The sequence below is a fragment of the Oncorhynchus mykiss genome, chromosome 25 (assembly GCF_057628025.1).
Source record: "Oncorhynchus mykiss isolate SJ-2025 chromosome 25, ASM5762802v1, whole genome shotgun sequence".
NCBI classification, from domain to species: Eukaryota; Metazoa; Chordata; class Actinopteri; order Salmoniformes; family Salmonidae; genus Oncorhynchus; species Oncorhynchus mykiss.
This window is the reverse complement of record NC_143046.1, coordinates 40555001-40576891: the sequence shown is the minus strand read 5'-3', so window position 1 is coordinate 40576891 and position 21891 is coordinate 40555001. Positions and strand designations below refer to the sequence as shown.

Genomic DNA, 21891 nt, shown 5'->3' with positions numbered 1-21891 from the left:
GGAAATTAGGGATCCTAAACAAACATAAAGAATCAGAGTAAGTGGTCCAACATCAAGCCATATGTAGTACATCCCTGAGTATGGGATCAACAGTATCTTTGTAGTGTTAGTGAAGTCTCACATGACCACATCACACCTCCTCTATTTTCTGTGTTGTTGTTCTCATCTTGCACTAAGAACCAATCATCTGCAGGCAGGCCAAACCACTCAGTCTCCCACCTGTTCTTAATTAGTGTACACACACACACACACACATTGGCTGTCACGTCCAACTAGTCCCACATTAAGCGTAATTCCCAAAGACATAAGGAGAAATTCCAGAAGGGTAGGTTTTCCTCTCTTTAGAAAGCCTTCCCTGTCCTCTTAAAATAGCAGGGAAAACACACATGTCCCCGGAGACAAGAAAGCCACATGACCTCCAGTAATAATCATGATCGAATGACTTCCCAGGTGAAAGGTTGGATCACAACAGCAACTCTATTGACCTTCCTTCAGTCTGTCTCGGTCAGTTGCTCTGCTAGTCAGTCAGTCATTGAGTGTATCCACCAGTGTTATTTACTGCTATTTACTGCTATGTTACACATACACATAAAGTGCATTCAGAAAGTGTTCATACCCCTTGACTTAATCCACATTTTGTTTTGTGTTCCGGCCTGAATTAAAAAAAATGGATAAAAAAAAGCAAATAATTGTCACCCATCTACCCACAACACATCATGACAAAGTGAAACATGTTTTTAGACATTTTTGCAAATGGATTAAAAAATCAAATACAGACATCTCATTTACATAAGTATTCACACCCCTGAGTGAATACATGTTAGATTTTCTCCCGTTCTTCCTTGCAGATGTTCACAAGCTCTGTTAAACTAGATGGGGAGCAGCGATGCGCCGCCATCTTCAACTCTTTCCACCAACATTGCCTTCAGAAAGTATTCAGACCCCTTGAATTTTGTTACATTACAGCCTTATTCTAAAATAGATTAAATCATTTCCCCCCCTCTCATCAGTCTACACACAATACCACTTAATGACAAACCAAAAACTGTTTTTTGAAGTTTTAGCAAATGTTTTCAAATAAAACAATTTGAAATACCACATTTCAATAATTATTCAGATCCTTTACTCAGTACTTCGTTGAAGCACCTTTGGTAGCGATTACAGCCTCGAGTCTTCTTGGGTATGACGCTACAAGCTTGGCACACCAGTATTTGGGGAGTTTCTTCCATTCTTTTCTGTAGATCCTCTTAAGGTCTGTCAGGTTATCATCGCTACACAGCTATTTTCACATCTCTCCAGAGATGTTTGATCGGGTTCAAGTCCGGGCTCTAGCTGGGCCATTCAAGGACAATCAGAGACTTTTCCCGAAGCCACTCCTGCGTTGTCTTGGCTGTCTTGGCTGTGTGCTTAGGGTCATTCTCCTGTTGGAAAGGGTGTACGTTTGTAAGTTTGAGGTCCTGAGCGCTCTGGAGCAGGTTTTCATTGAGGATCTCTCTCTGTACTTTTCTCCGTTCATCTTTTCCTCGATCCTGACTAGTCTCCCAGTCCCTGCTGCTGAAAAACCTCCCCACAGAATGATGCTTCCACCACCATCCTTCACAGTAGGGATTAGAGATCGACCGATTAATCGGAATGGCCGATTATTTAGGGCCGATTTCAAGTTTTCATAACAATCCGAAATCTGTATTTTTGGATGACGATTTTGCCGATTCATTTTTTTTTATGTATTTTTTTTTTTTACTACTTTATTTAACGAGGCAGGTCAGTTAAGAACACATTCTTATTTTCAATGACGGCCTAGGAACGGTGGGTTAACTGCCTTGTTCAGGGGCAGAACGACTGATTTTTACCTTGTCAGCTCAGGGATTCAATCTTGCAACCTTACAGTTAACTAGTCCAATGCTCTAACCACCTGCCTCTCATTGCACTCCACGAGGAGACTGCCTGTTACGCGAATGCAGTAAGAAGCCAAGGTAAGTTGCTAGCTAGCATTAAACTTATCTTATAAAAAACAATCAATCAATCATAATCACTAGTTATAACTACACATGGTTGATAATATTACTAGTTTATCTAGCGTGTCCTGAGTTGCATATAATCGATGAAGTGCGCATTCGCGAAAAAGGACTGTCGTTGCTCCATAAACATAAATGCCTTTCTTAAAATAATTACACAGAAGTATATATTTTTAAACCTGCATATTTAGCTAAAAGAAATCGAGGTTAGCAGGCAAATTTTAACCAGCTGAAATTGTGTCACTTCTCTTGCGTTCATTGCACGTAGAGTCAGGGTATATGCAACAGTTTGGGCCGCCTGGCTCTTTACAAACTAATTTGCCAGAATTTTACGTAATTATGACATAACATTGAAGGTTGTACAATGTAACAGGAATATTTATACTTATGGATGCCACCTGTTAGATAAAATACGGAACAGTTCCGTATTTCACTGAAAGAATAGACATTTTGTTTTCGAGATGATAGTTTCCGGATTCGACCATATTAATGACCTAAGGCTCTTATAGAGCAGTCTGTCAGAGCGATGGTAGGCACCAGCAGGCTCGTAAGCATTCATTCAAACAGCACTTTTGTGCGTTTTGCCAGCAGCTCTTCGCAATGCTTCAAGCATTGCACTGTTTATGACTTCAAGCCTATCAACTCCCAAGATGAGGCTGTTGTAACCAATGTGAAATGGCTAGCTAGTTAGCGGGGTGCGCGCTAATAGCGTTTCAAACGTCACTCGCTCTGAGACTTGGAGTAGTTGTTCCCCTTGCTCTGCATGGGTAACACTGCTTCAAGGGTGGCTGTTGTCGATGTGTTCCTGGTTCAAGCCCAGGTAGGAGCGAGGAGAGGGATGGAAGCTATACTGTTACACTGGCAATACTAAAGTGCCTATAAGAACATCCAATAGTCAAAGGTATATGAAATACAAATCGTATAGAGAAATAGTCCTATAATTCCTATAATAACTACAACCTTAAACTTCTTACCTGGGAATATTGAAGACTCATGTTAAAAGGAACCACCAGCTTTCATATGTTCTCATGTTCAAATGTTAGCTTTCTTACATGGCACATATTGCACTTTTACTTTCTCCTCCAACACTTTGTTTTTGCATTTTTTAAACCAAATTGAACATGTTTCATTATTTATTTGAGGCTAAATTGATTTTATTGATGTATTATATTAAGGTAAAATAAGTGTTCATTCAGTATTGTTGTAATTGTCATTATTACAAATACATTTTAAAAATCGTCCGATTAATCGGCATCTGCTTTTTTTCGGGTCCTCCAATAATCGGTATCGGCGTTGAAAAATCATAATCGGTCTACCTCTAATTTCAACTCTATATCTGACATGTCTTCTTTTTGTTAAACCCATAACCATGTGTGTGAGGTGTACACGTTTGTTTCAAAGTAGATGTGTTTAAGATTACCAAGAAACACTCTGTGTGACCCTCATTGAACCCTCTCAAGTTTCAATCAAGCCTGAAACATAAACACGGTGTCGACTGGTGAACAACAGGTCGGGTGACCTTTCACGTGTTAAAACAAGAGGAAGAACAAGGTGTCAGACATGTTTTCATGGAGTGCTGGAAAAAAGCAAAGTAGACATTAGAGATAACTAACACCTGTACCGTTCGGTGCATTACCTTTACCAACCTCCCTAATTGTATACAAAAAGCTGTGTGTGTGTGCGCATGTGTGTGTTAATGTGTGTCTATGTATACAGAAAGTGGTGCGTGTGTGTATGTACAATTTGCAATAACTGGTTGAAGATTATATATATGGTTATCTATGGGTCGGTCTTTTCTCAGTAAAATCAGTACATCTTTCTTGATGAGGGGGAGTAATGGATGAGCAATCAGAGGTTATGTAAGGTTTCCTACGCAGATGAGTCTCCCAGGAAATGGACCTAGCAACGTTGGTGGTACTGTGAGCAAGTGGAGAGCACAGTGTGTGTGTGTGTGTGTGTGTGTGTGTGTGTCCGTGTGTCTGTCTGTCTGTGTGTTTGTGTTCGACGATGAAACAGAAGGTAGCAGCTAGCTGTGTGTGCACGCACGTGTGTGAATGAGACTGCAGCAGTGAAGAGGTGTTCAGCACTACTTGTGCTCTGGTTTTGACAGCAGTGTGTTATCACTCTTCCCACACACACTCCCTACTTGTCTGTGTCTGTATTTGTCTGCATTCTCAATGCTTTGGAAACTCTAACCACTTGCTTCTGTCAAGTGTCAGAGTGATAAGCGCTCTTTCCATTCCTTCTCTGAATGATCAGAATTCCTTCTTTGTACTCATTCATTACATCCGTCTATTCCTCTGTCTCCGAGGTAGTGGCTACAACCCTTGGCTGTTGACACTCATGTATTAGTGTCCCTAACACATTAGCACTCTGGCCCGAAAGCTAAGCTGCAGTCAAAACAACTGTAATGAGAACCCTGGGAAGGTGGAATGATACACATCCTATCTGACACCCTCCCACACATCAAACATGTGGGATACTGTATGTTAGCATTAGCATTAGCATTAGCAAGCAGACCGGGCATGGCCTAACAATATACTGTATTAGATGAGGAAGGTATGATAAGCCCTATTTTAAATAACATACCAGGCATGACAGAGTTAAGGGGAAATGGTGTGCTCGAAGAGCATGTTGATTCTTGCGGTCTCACAGAAGTCACACATTAAGAAACTACACACAGGCTGAGGTCCGGCGTTGGTCGCCTACCTCAGCTGTAAGAAGTCACAAAGTTTGTCTCTAAGTCCCAGCGGCAGAGGGAGGGTATGAGAGAGGGTTTTCTACAACCTCAGTGTGGTGGTTCATTTATTTATAGGTATGTCTGTGTTCCTCAACAGCATCTTCTAAATTTACAGTGATGGCTGGAGACTTGGAGTAGTGGAGTAAGTTTGCACCAGAATATATCAGCGAAGAAGCACAACAATGTTTTCTGTCTGCTTTCTCTCAACATTCCTGTGGAATATAGAATGCATATATAACCCAGCTGTTCACATGAACCATATGAACTATGCTGGGAGATGAATAACTATTAAAAATGAACTATTACTGTATAAAGTCAACATAACGTTTCACATTTTTTAAATTGTAGAATTTACCGTTGGGTCAGATGTCTCTGAGGAAATAAGACCTGAAGGGGGAAAAGGAGAATCTAAGAAGGTTACGAACTCTGATGCCTACATTTTTCTAAATGAATGGTTTTCTCACATGGCTGCCGTGATATTTGTGGTTGTTTTTATCCAGACAAATAAGTAAAAAAATCTAAACTTACTGCGCTTTATTTTCGTCTGGTGTTGTTGGCCAGGGTTGGAAAATCTCCAGGGTTGGAAAATAGCAGAGCACTGGCTTTTACAAGTAAAAATGGACAAAGAGCAACACTGCAGTCTTTGGCAATTTTTACTTGTAAAAGCGCCAGTGCTCTGCTATTTTCCAACCTTGGCGCCAGTTTATTTAATCGATTTTGCCAGTAGCCTATAACCAATGTTTTATTAAAATATCGCTAGTAGTGTGAACACAACACAACAATTCCATCTGCTATTTCTGGAGAAGTGCAAACGGTGAGTGGACATTCCCCCTTTCTCTTTATGTTGGATATTTTTCCAGCTCCTGTGAAAAGTTTGGATGTGTGTAAAACCCTCCATAGTCTTAAGTTGCCTTGTCTGTATAATAGGCCTATGCACACAGGAAGCAATTATGGTGCCTGTAACTCTATTTAAACACTGATTTTATCAGAATTAGATTAGAATGATCTTTTAGGCCTTATCATTAGCGTAGCGAATTTCAACTTGTCTATTGGCTACATTTGGCATGTCCATATCCACACTGCAATTTACAGTAGGCCTAGCCCTTATATCTGTGTTAATGCTATAGCCTATGTTTAACAATGAACAGTTGAAGTCGGAAGTTTACATACACTTAGGTTGGAGTCATTAAAACTTGTTTTTCAACCACTCCACAAATTTCTTGTTAAAAGACTATGACTTTTGGTAAGTCGGGTAGGACATCTACTTTGTGCAGGACACAAGTCATTTTCCCAACAATTTAGAACCTACAGATTATTTCACTTATATTTCACTGTATCACAATTCCAGGTTGTGAGAAGTTTACATACATTAAGTGCCTTTAAACAGCTTGGAAAATTCCAGAAAATGATGGCATGGCTTTAGAAGCTTCTGATAGGCTAATTGACATCATTTGAGTCAATTGGAGGTGTACTTGTGGATGTATTTCAAGGCTTACCTTCAAACTCAGTGCCTTTTTTCTTGCCATCATGGGAAAATCAAAAGAAATCAGCCAAGACTTCAGAAAAATAATTGTAGACCTCCACAAGTCTGGTTCATCCTTGGGAGAAATGTCCAAACACTTGAAGGTACCACGTTCATCTGTACAAACAATAGTACGCAAATATAAACACAATGGGACCACGCAGCAGTCATACCGCTCAGGAAGGAGACGCGTTCCGTCTCCTAGAGATGACCGTACTTCGGTGCGAAGTGCAAATCAATCCCAGAACAACAGCAAAGGACCTTGTGAAGATGCTGGAGGAAACAGGTACAAAAGTATCTATATCCACAGTAAAACTAGTCCTATATCGACATAACCTGAAAGGCCACTCAGCAAGGAAGACGCCACTGCTCTGGTCACTCAGGGGCCAAGCCTCGATACACCCACACCCACTGTCTCTGATGGACACACATGTGGCATATTCGTATACTTACTATTTATTTATTATGCCTTGGTACTACATGTTTTTCCTCCATAGAGCTACTTTAATAATATGGCAGGCTCTACCCTGTTGATATATATGTCTCTTTCTACTGTTGTGATGTCCACATAAAACATGATATAAATCAAGGTAATCGAGTGTTACACGATATAGCTCATGTGGTCAGGGTGTAACGAGAGAAGCAAGCTGGTGCCAATCAACTCTAGTGTATTGTGCAACATGCGGTCCCTTGCATGCGTCTACCCCTTGCACTTGCTTCATAGTGAAAACATATGATCACATATTTCAACTTTAGTTGCACTTTTTGCAAGGAGAGGTACAGCAGATATTGACATATGTTTATGTGTGCGTGGGTGTGTGTGTGTGGTCTTTCTAGCACAGCATCCTTTTATGACATAACATTGACAAACAGTGGCGTAGTATAGAGTACGAAATATGACTATCTATCATAAGGCAGGGCTAAATTACCCGCAAATCAAATAAACACAACCCTCATTTCTCAATCAGTAGCTGTGGTTTTTCATGGTAAGCCTTCTATTGGGGTGTTTTGCTGAGGGATTTACGGACTGTGTTTTGACTTTGCTGTGGTCTAGTGCTGATTCCAACTGTGTAATACCATAGTAATTGTGCTCCATTAACTGTCATTACCTGTGATGATCCCTCCTCACAAAAGGCTTTTGTTCTGCCTCTGGCAAGCCCATGTTGTGGTTTAGTTGATTTAAACCTCTAGCATTTCCTCAGAGCTGACTGCTGCTCAAGTTCCGCCCAAATTGAGATGTGTTTGCGGTGTTGTCAGGCTAATATATAGATGTAGGCTATAGACTGTGTGTCTCTGCATTCTCAAGGACATCGTAAAAGTTACGACCATAAATATGTCGCATTTTGAAGTTTATGTTATTTTTTTTTATTTTTTTTGCACAGCTCAGTGCCGTCACGCAAGTATTCCTGTCCCAAGCTTTCATATGTATATCACTGTATATCCATTAGCTTGTATCTATTGGATGTCAGCCTCTAAATTATGTTGACCTCCACTTGGGTGATTTACTGTATAGATCTGTATGCAGCAAGCCTGAGGACCAGGTTCCACATCTGATACAACCTCTGCCAAGATCGCATCAATGAACCCCAGGTTCCAAAGTAGACAGGGGATTTTTTTTATTTATTCTGTTTTACAGGCCTACACATTCTCTCCAGATGCTCTAGCTTCTCTCCTCTTCCTGCACCATAGGGGTGAATATGATGACAGTATATTGTAGCTCATTCCTGTTCACCCCACGCTTATGCTAAGTTGCTAGCCTTGCGACATAGGAAGGGAGGGAGAACAGGGTAAATATCATAATGCCGTGGGGAAAAGGCTCTTAATTTTTGGGGGTTTATAGAAATTCACTCGTTGACAGGTGGCATGGCCAATAGTTTCCGAGGACTAGGACGGAAGGAATTAAACTTCGTTGACATTTAAAAAATTTGACCACAGGCATTTGAACAGTGTTCTGGTTAAATAAGTATGGAAGTTTTGCTGCTCTGAATCACGCTCTTTGGAAATAATAATTTTGCAGTCAGGTTTTTCCTGTTCCTGTTTTCCTGTTCTCCCTGTCTATCAGTTGTGAAAATATCATTTTGTTGATTTGTGACCCTGTGACCCTTTCGTTGATTAGTGGTTGAACTCTGGATTAAAATGTATGTTGATGACTTTTTGCAACAAAAAAATAAAGAGATATCGAGGAACCTGATGGAAATGTTAACCAATTCTTGCCCAAAGGTCATTCATTTCTAAAACCAAATGAGGCTCTTCTCCACCTCCCCCTCCTCATCCCCCTCTTCCTCCCACTCCGTAGGCCGAGTCCTTAATAGAATAGAATAGCACACTGGGCTAGTGCTAAAAGCAGAAAGTAGGCCAGAATCCTCCAGCTGCCAGCAGCTTTACCAGCAGCCTTTGGGACTGTAGAGGAGGGCAGCAGTGGCAGAGACGTTTCATCGTGTTCTCACCCACTGCAGTGCTGCAAAACCCTCCTTAAGGTTCTAACAGTTGCCCCTGAGTGTCAGCAAGCACAGCCACTAACTGTGACATTGAACCCCAAACTCCCTCCCACCCCAGTCTATAATATATTCCCCAATGTGCCAAGCCCCAGGGTATCCAGCCCATCGTCACAATAGATGGGGCGAGCCACTAGAAATCCAAGGCCAATTGGTTTCCTTTGAGAAAAGCAGCAGTGGCAGAGCGTGAAAAGATTTGAATGAAGGTTCCTGGACAGATCCCTCTCATGACCTTTGGCTGAACTGTTGAAGCCTCAAATAGTTAGACAAACCCTAGGAAATATAGAGGACCCCACGCATAGAATTCCTTCAAACTGATGATACACAATGCACAGATGATGGAGTCCTTGGATGTGTTTATTTTCATACCTATTGTACATTTCTCTCTAGGTTAAGGGGGTTTGAGAGGGGCCCAGAGATGTTTTATCATAGCTACAGTGGGGCAAAAAAGTTTTTAGTCAGCCACCAATTGTGCAAGTTTTCCCACTTAAAAAGATGAGAGAGGCCTGTAATTTTCATCATAGGTACACTTCAACTATGACAGACAAAATGAGAGAGAAAAAATCCAGAAAATCACATTGTAGGATTTTTTTATGAATTTATTTGCAAATTATGGTGGAAAATAAGTATTTGGTCAATAACAAAAGTTTATCTCAATACTTTGTTATATACCCTTTGTTGGCAATGACAGAGGTCAAACGTTTTCTGTAAGTCTTCACAAGGTTTTCGCACACTGTTATTGGTATTTTGACCTATTCATCCATGCAGATCTCCTCTAGAGCAGTGATGTTTTGGGGCTGTTGCTGGGCAACACAGACTTTCAACTCCCTCCAAAGATTTTCTATGGGGTTGAGATCTGGAGACTGGCTAGGCCACTCCAGGACCTTGAAATGCTTCTTACGAAGCCACTCCTTCGTTGCCCGGGCGGTGTGTTTGGGATCATTGTCATGCTGAAAGACCCAGCCATGTTTCATCTTCAATGCCCTTGCTGATGGAAGGAGGTCCTGGTCCCTTTGCAGAAAAACAGCCCCAAAGCATGATGTTTCCACCCCCATGCTTCACAGTAGGTATGGTGTTCTTTGGATGCAACTCAGCATTATTTGTCCTTCAAACACAACGAGTTGAGTTTTTACCAAAAAGTTATATTTTGGTTTCATCTGACCATATGACATTCTCCCAATCTTCTTCTGGATCATCCAAATGCTCTCTAGCAAACTTCAGACGGGCCTGGACATGTACTGGCTTAAGCAGGGGGACACGTCTGGCACTGCAGGATTTGAGTCCCTGGCAGCGTAGTGTGTTACTGATGGTAGGCTTTGTTACTTTGGTCCCAGCTCTCTGCAGGTCATTCACTAGGTCCCCCCGTGTGGTTCTGGGATTTTTGCTCACCATTCTTGTGATAATTTTGACCCCACGGGGTGAGATCTTGCGTGGAGCCCCAGATCAAGGGAGATTATCAGTGGTCTTTTATGTCTTCCATTTCCTAATAATTGCTCCCACAGTTGATTTCTTCAAACCAAGCTGCTTACCTATTGCAGATTCAGTCTTCCCAGCCTGGTGCAGGTCTACAATTTTGTTTCTGGTGTCCTTTGACAGTTCTTTGGTCTTGGCCATAGTGGAGTTTGGAGTGTGACCGTTTGAGGTTGTGGACAGGTGTCTTTTATACTGATAACAAGTTCACACAGGTGCCATTAATACAGGTAACGAGTGGAGGACAGAGGAGCCTCTTAAAGAAGATGTTACAGGTCTGTTAGAGCCAGAACTCTTGCTTGTTTGTAGGTGACCAAATACTTATTTTCCACCATAATTTGCAAATAGATTCATTAAAAATCCTAAAATGTGATTTTCTGGATTTTTTTTTCTCATTTTGTCTGTCATAGTTGAAGTGTACCTATGATGAAAATTACAGGCCTCTCTCATCTTTTTAAGTGGGAGAACTTGCACAATTGGTGGCTGACTAAATACTTTTTTGCCCCACTGTATATCTTGGTAAAACGTGGCAGTCACAACATTTGTGTATTTGTGCTATGTTTTGTCCTGTCAACAAAAAGGTGATTTAGTTCCTCCTGCTGTGCAAGTTGTAAATGACTGTATTATTGTTGTAGTGGTATCACTCAATTTTATACTATTTTAATACCTTATTTTTATATAGTTATACTTATTTGGATGCTTATATACTTTAAATGCCTATATATTTATTTATACCTTATACCACAATGTCTACAGTGCCTTGAGAAAGTATTCATACCCCTTGGCTTATTCCACATTTTCTTGTGTTACAGCCTTATTCTAAAATTGATTAAATAGTTTCCCCCTCATCAATCTACACAGAATACTCCATAATGACAAACCAAAAACCGGTTTTTCAAATGTTTTTGCAAATGTATTAAAAATAAAAACTTAAATATCACATTTCCATACATTTTCAGACATTTTGCGATGAGACTCGGAATTGAGACAGGTGTTGTCTCCGTCTCTTTAGCTATCATACTCTAATTCCACTGATTTCAAAACTTGATCCTCCAGAAAGTGGAGAGAAACACTTATGCAGCTACACTACACAATACATTTTTTAAAAAGCCTTGTTTGACAGGATCACCAACACAGACTGACCAGCTCAAATAGACAGCAGCCTTCTACATGGCAGACCAATCCAAACTCCTCTCTCAGCATGTCCAACCCATTCATTATCTCAGCCAATCATGGCTAGTGGGAAGGTTGCTGACTTTTTCTGTCGCTTAACCAACAAGGCTCGTAATCTAACAATTTTATTGGTATTTACAGATGGCATACATCTTTTTTTTAATTTAGGCACATGAAAGTTCACATGTCCCAGAAGGCATTTCTGCCAAAACAACACATTAAAAAAATCAAACTTAAAATGGCTCTCCTGTGAAGTCATGATTTGTGACATACGCCTAGTTTCCTGAAACGGGTCACAAATATCTAATTTACAGAAGTATTTGCACCCCTGAGGACCCACATGTTATAATCACCTTTGGCAGAGATTACAGCTGTGAGATTACAGCTGTCCTTCTGGTCTCCAAGATCATTCCACACCTGGATTGTGTAACATTTGCACATTATATTTGTTTTTATTCTTCAAGGTCTGTCAATTTGGTTGTTGATCATTTCTAGACAGTTATTTTCAAATCTTTCCATAGATTTTCAAGCCAATTTATGTCACAAATGTAACCAGGCCACTCAGGAACATTTAATGTCATCTTTGTAAGCAACTCCATTGTATATTTTGCCATGTGTTTTAGGTTATATTGTCCTGCTGAAAGGTGAATTAATCTCCCAGAGTCTGAAGGAAAGCAGACTGAACCAGGTTTCCTTCTAGGAAAACTCCCTTGCTGATGACAATAATTTCGCTACACTCACATTAACATCTGCTAAACATGTGTATGTGACCAATAAAATCTGATTTGATTTGATTCAACAAGCATACCCATAACATGATGCAGCCACCACCATGCTTGAAAATATGAAGTGGTGCTCAATAATGTGTTGTGTTGGATTTGCCCCAAACATAACCCTTTGTATTCAGGACATGTAGTGAATTTCATAGCCACATTTTTGCAGTTTTAATTTAGTGCCTTATTGCAAACATGATGGATGTTTTGGGATATTTTTAGTCTGTACAGGCTTCCTTTTTTTTCAATCTGTCATTTTGGATAGTATTGAAATCTCTTGAGTGGTTTCCTTCCTCTCTGGCAACTGAGTTAGGAAGGACGCCTGTATCTTTGTAGTGACTGGTTGTATTGATACACCATCCAACATGTAATTAATAACTTTACCATCCTCAAAGGGATATTCAATGTCTGATTTTTTTTATATACCCATCTACCCATAGGTGCTCTTCTTTGCAAGGCATTGGAAGACCTTCTTTGTCTTTGTGATTGAATCTGCGATTGAAATCCACTGCTCGACTTAGGGACCTTACAGATAATTGTATGTACTGGGGTACAGAGATGAAGTAGTCTTTAAAAAAATTGTTAAAACTATTGCACACAAAGTCCATGCAACTTATGTGACTTGTTAAGCATATTTTTACTGCTGAACTTATTTAGGCTTGCCATAACAAAGAGGTTGAATACATTTCAGATTTTCATTTTTAACCAATTTAGAACAGTTTCTACAAGCAGAATTCCACTTTGACATTATTGGATATTGTGTGTCGAAGGGTGACCCAAAATCTAAATTTAATAAATGTTCAATTCCGGCTGTAACACAACAAAATGTGGAAAAAGTAAAGAGGTGTGTGAATACTTTCGGAAGGCACTGTATACTGTATATGTTACTTTATAAAACCATGATCTCTATCTAGGCTTTGCCGAATAACACTAGTTATTCACACTAGGATTTAACTGGAATATATAGGAATTAACGGAAATATATGCAAATGAATATTAATACCATTTAAATGTAGATGTTTTTTGCATTGGATATATTTACCATATCCTATGGAGACAGAAACAAACATTTTACCTTATCATAAGTAGACATAATTGCAAATTATTAAATCCTTCCAATAGAAAAAAAATTATACAATTGAGTTACAAATGTAACTTTAGTTAATTAAATGAGTTGACTCTTCACATGGAGTGATTTCACTGAACAGCAAAAGAAAGGGAATGTTGAATGATCCCCAATGATCCATCGCATCTACCAAAAATGTTTTCAACATACATCTGTAAAATGATAGTCTAGAAACTAAATCTTTGGTTGTCTTCCTCTCAGGCTTCCATGTCTTCTCCCTGGATCTCCTCAATGTCCACTTCTTAAACATCAGACTCTGAGGCCTCATATTCACTGTCACTTTCCAACCACTTTCCAACTGTTGCGTGCTTTGGTTTGTGTGTACCCAAACAAACAGTTGCGCTCTGAGGCTCCTGATTTTGGTGGGATTTGGAGGCTGATGGAGGCAACAGGAGAAAGAGCATCCGATCCACAAAGTCCCTCCCTTCTTGGAAGTTTACTTTGCCAGACTGCCAAGAACCTTGCCATCATCCAGGCCAAGGTGGTGAGACAAGGTAGTGATGACACCATAGGCATTGTTGATCCCTGCACCAGACAGGATGCTCTGGCCAACATACTTGGGGTCCAACATGTACGCTGCAGCGTGTATGGGCTTCAGGCAGAAGTCTTCACGCTTTTTGATGTATTTCAGAACTGCAGTTTCCTCTGCTTGGAGCAACAGTGGAGTGGGCAGGGCAGTACGATTTTCTACCCTTACATCTGCAAGCAGAGTCTGAACATCAGACAGGATGGCATTGTCTCCCTCAATCCGTGCAATGGCTACTGCTATAGGTTTCAGGCTGCTTACTACTCGCTCCCAAAATACATCATCCAGGAGGATCCTGTTGATGGGGCTGTCCATATCGGCAGACTGTGATATGGCCATTTCTTGGAGAGACTCCTTCCCCTCCAGGAGACTGTCAAACATGATGACAACACCACCCCAACGGGTGTTGCTGGGCAGATTCAATGTGGTGCTCTTATTCTTCTCACTTTGCTTGGTGAGGTAGATTGCTGCTATAACTTGATGACCCTTCACATACCTAACCATTTTCTTTGCTCTCTTGTAGAGTGTATCCATTGTTTTCAGTGCCACGATGTCCTTGAGGAGCAGATTCCATGCATGAGCAGCACAGCCAATGTGAGGGTAGGACTCCTCCACTTTAGACCAAGCAGCCTTCATGTTCACAGCATTGTCTGTCACCAGTGCAAATGGTGTGGAGTCCAGGAGTCATTGATGACTGCCTTCAGCTCATCTGCAATGTAGAGACTGGTGTGTCTCTTGTCCCTTGTGTCTGTGCTCTTGTAGAATACTGGTTGAGGGGTGGAGATGATGTAGTTAATTATTCTTTGCCGACGAACATCCGGCCACCCATCAGAGATGATTGTAATACAGTCTGCTTTCTCTATAATTTGCTTGACCTTCACTTGATCTCTGCATCCAGCAAATGAGTAGATAAAGCATGTCTGGTTGGAGAGGTGTATGCTGGGCAAGGACATTCATAAATCTCTTCCAATAAACATTGCCTGTGAGCATCAGAGGTGAACCAGTTGCATACACAGCTCAGAAAGACATTCAAAAGCATTTATCTGACTACGTTCCTCCATTGAGTCAAAAAAAAAAAAATCTGATTCCAGGGGCACCATGAGCTTTTGCTATCGATAAGGTGTCTGATTCATCATTCATCATCAACTTTATGCACTTGGCCAGATGTTGCGTTCTTCACATATGATTTGGCACAGTATTTGCAAATGTACACAGCTTTTCCACCAACATTAGCTGCAGTGAAATTTCTCCACACATCAGATAGTGCCCATGGCATTTTCCTGTAAAGATTAGAAGGAAAAAAAGACGAGAAAAAAATGACACAATTCCATGTACAGATATATTTTTAAGCGGTTAGATTGAACAACTCCTTTGTAAGATACATGTTTTAAAATGAAACATGTATGGAAACAGGTGAATTAACACTCATTAGTTAGCAGGCTCGAGCAAGCTAAAACCCACATGGTAGCAAAAACTAACTAGCAGAAATTGTTAACAAGTTGGAAATGATTTAAACACACTTTTCTGTAGGCTACTATTTACTAGTTAACAAAAAATCATGTAAGTCATAAAATATTTTCACCCCACCCAGTATTGTAATCAAAACTTACAAGAAAGCATGTAGTCCTTGGCTCAGACTGTGGGCTCAACAGCATTTCATTAGTGTGCAAGATCTTGAGAGTCAGCTGTACATGTGATGGAAGAATGCACTATGCATGCAGAGGGTTGCAATCCCATTGAATTGGGGATATTTGCCACAAGACCTAGACTTGCCTTATGTGTATCCCACAAAAAAGGTTCACTGTTATAAGCTAATTTATAATTCCCCAAACTCCCGGGCTTATCTTCCCATGAATAATTTCAGGAAAAATTCTGGAAATTTACCGGAAAGTTTCTGACCCTTTTCATCCCTAGATGGGACATCGTACTACACTCCTGCAGTCACGGAAACATACCTTTCGTGAACCTGGAATTACCGGTTATTCATTTGGGACAGGTAGCTTTCCATGGAAATACCCCAGAGATTACCATATGGTAATAGTTCTGTTTTCATTGGCTGGGCCCTATGGGTCCAGTTAAGTCTATTTCCACAAAGAGAGACATCTGTTCAGGAAAATGTTGGCCCTTTGATGGGTCTTATGTCACAGGATTTTGTCTAAAGGGCTTTTGACATTTGAACTGGATTAAAGGGTTTTCAACTTTGAACTAGACGAAAGGGTCAATTAGACTTTGGGGTCAAACTCTCCTGGGCGCTTGACCCCAAGGCCATTTTTACTCAGGGAGCTGTGTGTTTATTCAATTTAACCTGTCACAGTACAGTTAGGCTCCAGTCTAATGACCCTCCCTTGGTGTGCTAGGAACTAATTCAGCTTTTACTGCCATGTTAGACTATAGCTTCCTGATACAAGTCCCAGAGGGGCTATATTAGCCAGGACGGGCCTGCTTTAGCGATCAGCCCCCCCCCCCCCCCCCCCCCCCCCCCCAGCCAGAAATCTCTATGATGAGGTAAGCCTGGGTGTGGTGGTGGGCCTAAGGCCTGCGCAAGTTCTACCAGCTTCCTTTCAGCCTTAGCGGGTCTCTGTGTTGTCTGTGTGTCGAGGCAGCTCGTATGAGACAAGCAGACGTGCAGGAATTACAGGGTCTTTAACAATTACAGTGGCTGCCAAAGAGGGGCCAGGCAAGGAGAAAAACAGAGCCCCTCGATATTCTGAGCCCAGACGTCCAATTGGCCCATCGCAGGCAGTGTTATAGCCAGCCTCCAGACCAGGAAGACGTAATGCAGGTTTATGGACGTAACCCCGAGGGCAGTGCATTTTGTGGCTGTGGCCTGAGGCACTTGTATTGAGCTTTGTTGGTTATTTACTTCATAGTTGTATGTGAAGCCGTGTGTCGTCGTCGTATTTTAGAGCCTCCGAATTTCCTTCAAAAGAATGATTCTTTAGTGAAGCAAAACTGCTGTGGGCCTGTTTGCCTGAAACAGCCTGGTTGAATGAGTGGGTGCAGTTTTGTCCCTCTGCTACAGTACATTGCAGCTCTTTCTGTGTGGTAAAAAAGAATAACCAGATGTCATACTGTATCCCCCAGCCCTGTTCAGTTGATGAAACACAGCCATCTGCTGATGCCCTCTATGCCTCGAGTCCACATCAGGTGAATCAGTGGACACCCGGTTGACGTAAGCCATTATTCAAGCCTGGTAGACATTGCCGTTACCCTCAATTTTAGCTCAGAAATATATCATGCGTTGATATATCAAGGTCATCATCACTAGAGTGAAATATGCTGCTGTATTAAAGCACATCTAGGCTGATACTTTACTTTGGAGTCTGACACTGTATTAGTCTACATTGCACTGTATTATTTTACACTGAAAACTATACAGCAATTTAAAATTACGCTCATAATTTGGACCAAATGCTTTCTGACAGGTTAATGTTTGGACGTTTGGACCTCACACAGTGACACAGGCCTCCCAAAAAGAATGTCATCTCTCATCACTTTTGTCGTCAATGGGAAGACAATGCCGGGTTCACAATTCTCACCCACCGTATGAATAGTCATAGTGAATGGCCCCAACGTCAGCACACTAGCCAGATCTGTAACACACACACACCAGGTGGTAGTGCTTGTTTCACCCGCCACCCAACACAGATCAACATTTTGGCCTACTCACTGACATACAGCAGTCCGTTTATTTTGTACACCGTCCAAGTCCAAATGAGCCAAAGAACTGACAGAAATGCACACCCCAGCCAGCCAGTCGTTGTATATCCCCAATCTCCACACTTTTTTCCACAGCTGTACTAATAAATGGAACTGGACCAGTCAGGGAATTTAATTGTTTTGGCTTTTGGCTTCCAAATGAACGATCCGAAGATAGGCTACTTTTTAAATGGCTATTCTTTGCTATGTGAAAATGAATGACTTTTAAGTTTGTCTTGCACTTACAAGTCTGACAGCGGGGGAGGTTAGAGGTGGTTTTTGAGTGAGGAGAGATTACTAAAGTAAGTACTGCTGATATTTGAGTAAAACGGTTGTAATTCGTGTGTGTGTGTGTGTGTGTGTGTGTGTGTGTGTGTGTGTGTGTGTGTGTGTGTGTGTGTGTGTGTGTGTGTGTGTGTGTGTGTGTGTGTGTGTGTGTGTGTGTGTGTGTGTGTGTGTGTGTGCGTGTGTGTGTGTTGTAAACATTGTGTTTGCCAGGATTTGGGATGTGTGTGAGGAGGATGTCCTTCTGAACACATAACCTTCCAGGTTAGAGGTCAAGGAACCTTGAAAGGTCAAGAGGTGAACAGGTACTCTAACTTGCTGAGGTTTCCATCATACGTTGTATTAATTAGCGTGCTGACATTAGTCAATGCTTTCTCTAAGTGTTGCTCTGCTTGAAATTGGAAGGAGCTTTTTCGGTGCTTTTCTATGATATTGCACCTGATACCAGTCTGAAGTACAGTATATAAGCATACTGTCATCTTTGGATGCTAAAAAAATGTGTTGCAGTTAAGACAGAAAATAACAAATGTACATTTGAACAATACAGCCTAGCATATACATCCAAATATCCTATTCGAATGTATAGGCTAAGCTAGGCTAGGCCTTAGACCACAGTGACAAATGTGGACTTAGTCCAGTCATGCAACAGCATGCAAACGTATAGCTTACCCCCACCAAGAGACCACTGAACTACTAGTAGAGATTAATCTCTTATGTCACAACCAATTAGTGGCCTGGAGCGGCCCCAGAGAGCGATTTTGTGGGGATGATGGCAGCTTATGTCAAGCTTGTTAGCGTACCGCTTGTTAGCTAGCGCTGTGAACTAGCAAGCGTTACCGAATAGACTTAGTTTCTCGTTCTCTTCCTCTTCGCTCTGGCGGTTTTATCTGGAGGTTTGTGGAGGAAAAGCTTTAAGCGCCAAGAACAAAGGTTATTGGGTTTTTTTCCCGCAGAGGGGTTTTTGGTTAGTGGACGATGATGTACAGTTTGACGTGGGATGCTTAATGTACACTCTCTTTCATCCGCTTCGGCCGGCCATGCTTCTTCACGTGCTATTGAAGTAGGCAAATGTTAAAAAACATAGCATTTTGTAGTTATTTATCTTCAACTAAGGAAAGACTGGTGTTTTTGAAAGAGAAAAGACGGTGGCACACTGAGACAGAGGAAAAGGAATAGCTGTTGCGCATGACTTTTAACCAACACTGCAGCACCTAAAAGGTTGAAGGAGCAATGAGGAATACGAACAAGGGAGCTGACGCCATCTTTGTTTTTCCTTTCTGATCGACAGGCGGTCACAGGCAGATGCTTCGGTGACAAGGACTTCAGGGGAGGCCTGGAGAACGGGATCCTGCTGTGCGAGTAAGTGCTCCCCATCTTTTGCAACTCCTTCACGTTACTGTAGGCAGTGTCCTCAGGTACGTTTCCCCTTGTGACTCGGCACAATAAGTGTTGCCTTTATAGAGCAATTTTCCCAAGCGCTCAAAGCACTTTATGCACAGATTATACTGTACAGTAGTAGCCTGGCATGCCAGACGGTGTGGTGCAACTGGGGCAATCAAATCAAATGGTGTTTGCCACATGCGGCAAATAAAACAGGTGTAGACCTTACATTGAAATGCGTACTTACAAGCCCTTAACCAACAATGCAGTTTTAAGAAAATACCTATTAAAAAAAGAGATACGTTAATAACGTTAATTAAAGAGCAGCAGTAAATAACAGAGTTTGGCTTTGTTAGCCAGGCTAACTGTACATTACGTGCACATTTTATAATGTTGACTATATATGTTTGGGCTATAGACCGACAGTTTGAGTTGAGTGACTTGGGCTTAACACCGAATTTGTTGCCCAAAAAATAAGTCAAAAGACATTGGTCCAGAGTTATTTAATCCCCATTGCATCTACTCAAAGCATTTGAATAAGATCGAGACAGTAAATAAACAAATAAATAACTACAGTGAACTACTCATTGAGTCCTCAACCCTTTTCCTGTAGTGTATAAATCACATGCATCCTCCCCACCCAGCCTGTGATAAAAGTGTCAGCTCCATACTTCACATTGTGCGAACACCTGTGTTATGGCTATAGTCTCTACCCCCCCCCCCCCCCCCCCCCCCCCCCCCCTTCCCTTCAGACATGTTCCTCATCCTGTGGACATAACATACTTTACTTTACAGTGGAGTAAATCTAGGAGATTTATAGGTCTCGGTCCTCCTTCTAAGTTTCAGTGTGTGGAGTCTGTTTGTGTAGTGCAATTCACAGACACCCTAGGGATTTAGTACAGCCCTTCTGGAGACTATGATGGGGCTTGAGGTGCTTCCCTGTGGTCAACTCAAACAGATTGCCTGTCACCCACCTAAGATGACCAGTCTTCAAATGTGAATTGTGTGTCTCTGCTGTCTGTAAGCTGTTTAACTGTGTGTGTGTGTGTGTGTGTGTGTGTGTGTGTGTGTGTGTGTGTGTGTGTGTGTGTGTGTGTGTGTGTGTGTGTGTGTGTGTGTGCGTGCGGGATAACAGTAATAATCGAAATGCTCATATTAAAAACATTGCACGTATTCCAGGCCAAATAAACATTTAATTTCATGGAAATCCATGCAGAAAAGTAAAACCGCCATTTAGGGCTGGGCGATATGACGATATATATCGCGTGACGATAGAAACGTCTATCGTTTCATATTATGCCGTATCGTTTATTTCATTGTGTTGCAAATCACACTCTTTAAGGCAATATCTTTCGTCAATTGGACGACGCTTTGCGGCATGTGTGGAAGGGAATTTTGCAACACCAACAAACATGGAGGAGAGTGAACGTGACACAAAGCGCGGGAAGACACGGAGCTCGGACCTAAAAGAGAGGCTACTTCGGTCGCGTGGACGTGGTTTGGGTCTGAAAAGTCTGACACAGACCAGAAAACCACCCTCCCAGAAAACCACCCTCCGCAAAAGATGCCGCAGGCCGGTCAGGCTCAAACACCGCTAGTCTCTTTTACCACCTACGCAAGAATCATGTGAAACAGTACAGAGAGAGTCTAGGGATGAGACCCCCCCCCCCCCCCCCCCCCAAAAAAGAATTTGTTTGCAGCACTTAGGTTGTTTTCATATAATGCTGTAACGTTCATTCAACCTTGAAGGAGTGTTTTGTTTACTTGTTATCTTTTAGATATTTATTTGTGAGCCTTATTTTGCTGCTCTAGTTTAAACTGGAAAGTGTTCCATGTTTTACATTTGGTACAGACCAATATTTGTTAGGCCTGTATTCATTTGTTTGTTTCTCCAATTCAAACAGTTCTACGATTAAAGAGTTATGTTTGGTTTGGATATTTTAGACCATATTCACGTTTTAGGCCAATTTATTTTGTTTGCAACTATCGTTGAAGTATTTTCTATTTACCTTTTTAGATTTGATACGTTAATCTTTTATATTTTGTCACATGCTTAATTGAACATTTGCACAAAGGTTCTAAATAAAAGGAGAAATATTCAAATATGAGTAAGTACCTTTTATTTGTTGAGTATAATTCCAAATGTAATAGGAAATAGGCCTTTACATGTGGTAATTTTATATAAACAATATTTTCATTGAATTTACGGGAAATGTGCTGTATTGGGATATGAAATTACCTATATCGGGATATGAGATTTTGGTCATATCGCTCAGCCCTACCGCCATTGAATGATCAGCTTTTATCTTACCATATTATCAATAACCCCTATCACAGAAAAATACACTTTCTCCCATTTCTCTCTACGAACCCAGTCGAGCGTAAAACCCCTTTGTCAACAATCAGAGGCTCCCTTACAACCATACGCCTAATCCTTTCCATATCTCGCCATCCGCAGCCATTCTTCTACAACTCAAACACTCAAACACTTTTCCACTCAGCGTTTGAGGTAGAATCACATTGTCTTCCAGGTGCATCATAACGTAACCTTAGAGAAGGTTATCAAAGGAGACGATTTTTGGCTCTGGCTTTGATGACGAACAAAGGATGAACTTTGAAGTGCATTCCTCACGTAGAATAGCAATAACAGAACTTAGGAGCAGGTCTGGGATCAGATAATACTAGGA

At 41.3% G+C, this 21891-nt stretch overlaps 1 protein-coding gene across 21 annotated transcripts in view; it reads left to right on the top strand.

The window, feature by feature from the left end:
- The window catches only part of LOC110505152 (LIM and calponin homology domains-containing protein 1), a 155528-nt gene that overhangs the window by 46065 nt on the left and 87572 nt on the right, over nt 1-21891 (top strand). For all 21 annotated transcript variants that reach the window (XM_090219876.1, XM_090219883.1, XM_090219875.1 and 18 more), the window contains exon 2: nt 19113-19183. In XM_090219876.1, coding sequence (XP_090076002.1) covers nt 19113-19183 — 71 coding nt within the window. The remainder of the gene's footprint in view (nt 1-19112; nt 19184-21891) is intronic.